This window comes from Rhinolophus hipposideros, assembly GCF_964194185.1.
Source record: "Rhinolophus hipposideros genome assembly, chromosome: 4".
Classification (NCBI taxonomy): domain Eukaryota; kingdom Metazoa; phylum Chordata; class Mammalia; order Chiroptera; family Rhinolophidae; genus Rhinolophus; species Rhinolophus hipposideros.
Window position 1 is genome coordinate 29,048,930 of NC_138050.1, and position 6,495 is coordinate 29,055,424.

At 43.4% G+C, this 6,495-nt stretch overlaps 1 protein-coding gene across 2 annotated transcripts; it reads left to right on the top strand.

Moving 5' to 3' along the window:
• Positions 1–1,040: 1,040 nt before the first annotated feature.
• CDKN2AIP (CDKN2A interacting protein) lies at positions 1,041–6,277 on the top strand. Of its 2 annotated transcripts, none has more exons than XM_081045973.1 (3): positions 1,041–1,556; positions 2,009–2,108; positions 2,574–6,277. In XM_081045973.1, exons 1-3 carry the CDS (start codon positions 1,285–1,287, stop codon positions 2,580–2,582), a joined length of 381 nt encoding a protein of 126 aa, XP_080902099.1. In that variant the 5' UTR covers positions 1,041–1,284; the 3' UTR covers positions 2,583–6,277. The 2 variants fall into 2 exon arrangements, with proteins under 2 accessions (XP_080902099.1, XP_080902098.1); XM_081045972.1 differs by having other exon boundaries at positions 1,080–1,556; positions 2,009–2,139.
• Positions 6,278–6,495: the final 218 nt, after the last annotated feature.

Genomic DNA, 6,495 nt, shown 5'->3' on the forward strand with positions numbered 1-6,495 from the left:
TCATTTCATTTTTATCATGATCATATTTCATTTTTATCATGATCATACTTCATTTCGTCATTTATCATTATCACTTATTTTAGCTTATTAAATTGTATTAAACTTCAATTACACATGTACCTGAAATTGGGAACAAAACAATAACCAAGCCGGCAGTATTATGTGTGGACATTCTAAAGCGGGAAGAAAAAAAAAAAATGCAAGGAAAAAAATAGTTCAGAGCTAAAGGTTTGGGGCGATGAAGACAAACTGGTTCTTTGCCACGCCGCCTCTCCTGGCTATTTGTCCAGTTGGGCATTCTTGTGAATTCAAGGAAATGCGACAGGTGCAGAAGGTCCTGGGCGCGGTGTGTTCTTGACCAAAACCCACCGGAGGACGCAGGGGTCGCCTGGGCTGCACGGCGGGGTAACGAGTTTCAAAGACTGGGCTCCGCAGGGCAACCCTGAACTGGCTTAAGCGCTCCACTTCCTTGTCTTTATTATTGTTACCACTATGGGCACGCACCCCCTCCTTCCTACATGCCTAGAGACTTGAACGGCCTCAGAGAGCTTCACGGGTCTGCATTCAAACACCGCGCTGGAAGCTGTTTCCCGACACAAAAGATGGAGGCGAGCTTTTGTTTATTTTGGCTCAACTCAAAACAAGCGTTTGGGGCGAGGACGCCCTCGCCTCGGCTCGGAGGCTCGGGTCGGAGAGGACGCGCCGCGGCCGCAGACGTCCTGACCCAGCCGCCGGGCGTCCCACTGCCCCCCGCCGCTCCGTCGGGCCTTCCGCGCCGCGACTCACGGCGCTGCGGCGGGCCCGGGAGGCGGAGGGCGACGGCGGCAGCGCGCCCGGCGTCACAGACTCGAACTGGAACGTCCGCAGGCCCGCCGAGGGCCGGGGCGCCCCGGGCACCCACTCGCGGCCCGCCCTTCTGGGGCGGGAGGCGCAAGTACCCCCTCCTTTCCTTCCCGTCCCCTCCCCCGGAGGACGCGCCCCCAGCCGCCCGGCGGGGCCGCAGCGTCGCGGCAGCTCGGGCGCCGCAAAGCGACCTGGGAGAGCCGCGCCGGAAGGACGCGGGGGCGCTGGGCGGCGGCGAGGTTATAAAAGGGAAGGAGCCGGCGGCGGGCGGAAGTGGGCGGTTCAGCTGCTCGGGGCGCTGTTGTTTAGGTCTTGGGCCTCCCGAGGGGCGTCTTCTGGAGGGCCGCCGCTGCAGGCCGCAGTGACAGAGCCGCTCGCCGGCGCACCTTCTCTTCCCCGGTGCAGTGTCTGCTCGCGGCCTCCGCGACCTGCGGGCACAACATGGCGCAGGAGGTGTCGGAGTACCTGAGCCAGAACCCGCGGGTGGCCTCCTGGGTGGAAGCGCTGCGCAGCGACGGCGAGACTGACAAACACTGGCGCCACCGCCGAGAGTTTCTGCTCCGTAACGCCGGGGAGCTGGCCCCCCCGGGCGGCGCCGACGCCGCTGATACGGAGGAAGCTGCTGACGCCGAGAGCGGGACCCGCAGTAGGCAGCTGCAGCAGCTCGTCTCCTTTTCCATGGCCTGGGCCAACCACGTCTTCCTCGGCTGCCGGTGAGTGAGGAAGCGAGCGTCCCCAGGCACGTCTCCGGGTTTTGTGTTCGGCCCCGGGACTGCGGCCCGGAACTCTCCCCGGGAGGGGAAGCCGTGAAGCGCGGGAATCGGGGGACCGGCCGCCCTCTAAGGGTGCGGAGGGCGTCTCTACCGGAAGCCGACATGATTTACGGTCTGGGTGCCCCCCTCGGGTGGGGGCGCTGCTGGTGGAATTGACGTCGGACAGCGCTCTTGCGGCTGGACACTACATTGATGGGGGACCAGGCGGGACCCCGCCCCCAGATCCTGGGGCGTTTGTGCCTGGGGTTCCAGGAAGCAGTTCCTGGCGGTTGGTACACGTGCTTGGTTACCACCGGGAAACGCAGCTTCTGGCCGCCCGTTTTCTCGTACCAAAAGTAGTAGCTTAGGGAAAAAAAAAAACACTTAAAAAATGGCTTTTCCTTCTTTTTCAGGTATCCTCAAAAAGTTATGGACAAAATACTTAGTATGGCCGAAGGCATCAAAGTGACAGATGCGCCAGTCCATACAACAAGAGACGAACTGGTTGCCAAGGTGAAGAAAAGAGGGATATCAAGTAGCAATGGTTAGCAGATCATAGATGTGAACATACATAGGAGTTTAGAATATAAGTTTGATGTAATTAGGAATTATTGTTACTACTAATTTTTTTTAACGAGCTGGAATTTGTGTAATGTTATTAATCAAGTTGGAATGTTGAACCTAAAGTGTGTGTCTGTGTTTTGGCCTCTGAATTTAACAGTTGCCTTTAACTGCTTTTGCTTTTCATGTATCAGATGTTGTGTATGCTGTTGATTTTTTTTTAATATTAGAAATTAACGATGTTGTTCAATGCTGTTTTTAAGAAATGAATGAAGTTATTCCACACTTTTTAAAGAAACTACTAGTCCTGAAATATTTTTGCCTTGTGCCTTTATTTTAATGAATGTCTGTCTTGTAAATTTTCAGCTAATATGTATGAGGTAGACTTAGTTATGTACCTGTTTTTCTTCTTTTTAGAAGGGGTAGAAGAGCCAACGAAAAAACGAGTTATAGAAGGAAAAAACAATTCTGCAGTTGAGCAAGATCATGCAAAAAATTCTGCCAAAACAGAAGGTGCATCAGCTCAGCAGGAAAACAGCTCATCGTGTACCGGGTCATCTACCAAATTAGAGAGTAGTGGGAACTCTACTCGGAGCTCTGGCACCTCGAGTCAGAATAGCTCTACAAGTGATGGAGATCGATCCGTTTCCAACCAAAACAGCAGCAGCATTTCCTCTCAGGTAACAACAGCAGGATCTGGAAAAGCTTCTGAATCAGAAGCCCCAGATAAACATGGTTCAGCATTATTTGTTTCTTCATTGTTGAAATCCAGTATGAATAGTCATGTGAGCCAGTCCACTGACTCCAAACAACAAAGTGGATCACCTAAAAGTGCTTTGGAAGGTTCTTCAGTCTCAGCTTCTCCAAGCATCTCAGAGATTGAGGTGCCCTTGTTGGGCTCCTCAGGAAGCTCAGAAGTAGAGTTGCCATTGTTGTCTTCTAAACCTAGTTCAGAGACAACTTCAAGTGGGTTAACTTCCAAAACCAGTTCAGAGGCAAGTCTTTCATCATTGGTTTCTAAGAACAGTTCCTCATCAGGCACATCCTTACTAACTCCCAAGAGCAGCACATCAGCAAATACACCAATGCTGACATCCAAAAGCACTTCGCAGGTAGCTGCATCACTGTTAGCTTCCAAGAGCAGCTCCCAGACCAGTGGATCTCTGGTTTCCAAAAGCACTTCCTTAGCAAGTGTGTCCCAGCTGGCGTCTAAGGGTAGTTCTCAATCTAGCACATCGCAGTTGCCTTCTAAAAGTACTTCCCAGTCAAGTGAGAGTTCTGTCAAATTCTCTTGTTGCAAGTTAACCAATGAAGATGTGAAACAGAAGCAACCTTTTTTCAATAGACTGTATAAAACAGTAGCATGGAAGTTGGTAGCCGTAGGTGGCTTTAGTCCCAATGTGAATCATGGAGAGCTCCTGAATGCAGCTATCGAGGCTCTGAAAGCAACACTGGATGTGTTTTTTGTCCCACTAAAAGAACTGGCAGATCTGCCTCAAAATAAGAGCTCTCAAGAAAGTATTGTTTGTGAATTGAGATGCAAGTCTGTGTATTTGGGCACTGGCTGTGGGAAAAGCAAAGAAAATGCAAAAGCAGTTGCATCAAGAGAAGCACTGAAGCTATTTCTCAAGAAAAAGGTGGTAGTAAAAATATGTAAAAGGAAATATAGAGGGAGTGAAATAGAAGACCTAGTACTCCTTGATGAAGAATCAAGGCCTGTAAACTTACCTCCAGCATTAAAACATCCTCAAGAATTACTATAATAACGTGCAAAATATCACTCATACAATATCTGATATTTGAAGAGAAAAACTGGCTTACTTTTGTATAATATACACAGGCTTTCACAAATTTTGTATTGCTTTTTTCCAGTTTTGCAGAAAATTTACATTCTAGTCCTCTTCACAGAGTAGAAGTTGTAAATAATTTATGAATGACAGTACACATTAAAAGATAGGCATTAACAGCATAGCAGTATGCTGTTTTATTTGCTGAAGAAAATACTGTCTTCTGTTTTTAATGATACATTAGGTACGATGTGTAGTTCTGTAGAGTCTTAAAACTTTTGTACTATCGATTTGGTAAAAACGTATTAAGTTGTCTACCATGCTTTTCTTTTTCCTAGTGGAATAAACCACATCAAAAGAAATGGGGACCATAGTATTTGACTATCTGAAAGTCTGTGATACTTAAGATTTTAAGAATGTTGCCCATAATGTTGAACCTGTCTGTTAAAGAATAAAAGAAAAAATAGTTGCTTCAGACTATTTTTATGAGAAGTTGTAAGCATTTTTAAGATACAAAGCAGTATAAAGTACTTAAGGTTATTTTATTCTGAAGTTGTTTAAAATTCACCATGATTTTGACCATTGCAGATTCTTTAAGTGGGTTAATAATTTATGTTTTGAGGTAAAATACAATTTACACTTTTTCTTAAAAGACATAAATGTGGGTTTCTATATTAAGCATATTTTGTGACTACTGCTGTTAACAGATTGATTTGTTTAGATATTAAATGCTTTAAGCTATTTTACCTTTTCAAGAAGTTGTGTTTTTTTTCCCCCAATGCAGAACCAGTTCCTGCAAATAGGCTTCTTAATACTAGTCATTGTAAATTACAACGAAGTAATTTTGCATACTTTACATACAACTTTTAGTGGATAGAGAAGATATGGTTTGCAAATCAAGATCTAGATGGGGATTTTTGGTTACAAATCTCAGAAGAATAGTGAGCCATGCTTAGCTCTTTAATGAGCCTGCTCAATTGAATTATATTTATGAGTAATGACCTGGAATCCTGTTTTTGTGTCTTGTGTGATTCTGATTGCATTACTCTACTGTAGTATATTCTCTTCCATTTTTCTTCAGACTCTGACCCAAGATGTTTCGTTATCTTTCTAGTGTTTCTCCTGGCTTTCTAGATGCTGCATATTGAGCAGTAATGGTGATTACATAGATTAAGAAATGACCTTTCACATGTCAGTTGTATTGGAATAGGAAAATTGAACATAAGTGGTACAATTTAAGTATGTAGAAATTATTTCTATTTTATATTCTAGAAATTGACAAGGATACTTCTATTTATTTGAAATATTTCATCAGTTTTTATTTCATCAGATAACCTTTAGAAATGAGTGACTTTTGAGAATGTTAAGTTGAGTACCAAAGTTAAGTCATCTTCTGTAAATGGGTTGAGAAGCAATAACAAGAATGTTGTGAAAGCACTCTTAATTAGCTAATACTCACCTTTCTCAGTCTTGGAATGTAAATTTTGTGGAATAATGATTGCCAGAAAAGGGAGCCAAATATTACAAAGGATGAATACATTTCTATAATGTATCTAATTAGGTAGTTTGGTAATTTCCTAAATTGGCTTGTTTTGAGTTAATGTAAAGGTTATTGAAAATATTTTAATTATTGTAATTTTGATACGGTAGAATTGGAGGAAGCTGCTTAGTGTAAAAAACAAATACTGTTTAATTTATAAACACTTATTTGCTATAAACTTATTAAAAGCTTACAAAATAATCAAAATTTAAAGATCTATGATTTAAAAGAAATGTGTATTTTACAATTCTTCAAGATAGTATACTGCAGAAGAAAAGCTTTGGAATCTGTGACTTGATAGAGAATCTAGGCTCCCTCTGAAAGTTTAACTTTTTAACTTCATCTGTAAAATAGGACTGATAGCTGCCTCAGAGAGCTGTGAAGATTAAACAAGATAATACAGTTAAAATGCTCGGTATAGTGCAATATACCGTAGTTTATTAACTTTATATGTGTTCTGATTTCCTCACAGCCTTATGATTAGCTGTTCTCCATTTGGCTCATTTTTCAGATGAAGAATCTGGAAAAATTCAAGCCCTGATTCCAGAATCTGAGCCCTTAACTGTGTTGTATTGCTTATTTTTCTCACTTCTCCAAATACTAAAATTTCTGAAAATTCCCCCTCAGACTGATTTTCAACCAGTTTTATTAAGTGACCACATCTTTCCAAAGCCTCATTTGCTTGAAATGAGTCACATCGGGAGCTCTTCTGTTTAATGTTTCTCTTTGTAGTTGCATGTCTTGAATATTCTCAACAAGAGAATTATCCCACATGGGTGCAGTTGAAGTTTGTTAAAAAAAAAAAGTTTACAATCAAGTTTAGTGAATAAAATATATTACCAAGATGGGAAATACTGATTTTTTTTTTTTTTTTAAGATTTTATTGGGCAAGGGGAACAGGACTAATTTATTCGGGAACAGTGTGTACTTCCAGGACGTTTTCCAAGTCAAGTTGTCTTTCCAATCTTAGTTGTGGAGGGCGCAGCTCAGCTCCAGGTCCAGTTGCTGTTGC

Excerpts from the sequence above, each read along its gene's own strand:
- CDKN2AIP (XM_081045972.1), top strand. The coding sequence starts at position 1,285 with ATGGCGCAGGAGGTGTCGGAGTACCTGAGCCAGAACCCGCGGGTGGCC. Across the intron at positions 1,557-2,008 it reads CACGTCTTCCTCGGCTGCCG|GTATCCTCAAAAAGTTATGG; the intron begins GTGAGTGAGGAA and ends CTTCTTTTTCAG. Across the intron at positions 2,140-2,573 it reads AGGGATATCAAGTAGCAATG|AAGGGGTAGAAGAGCCAACG; the intron begins GTTAGCAGATCA and ends TCTTCTTTTTAG.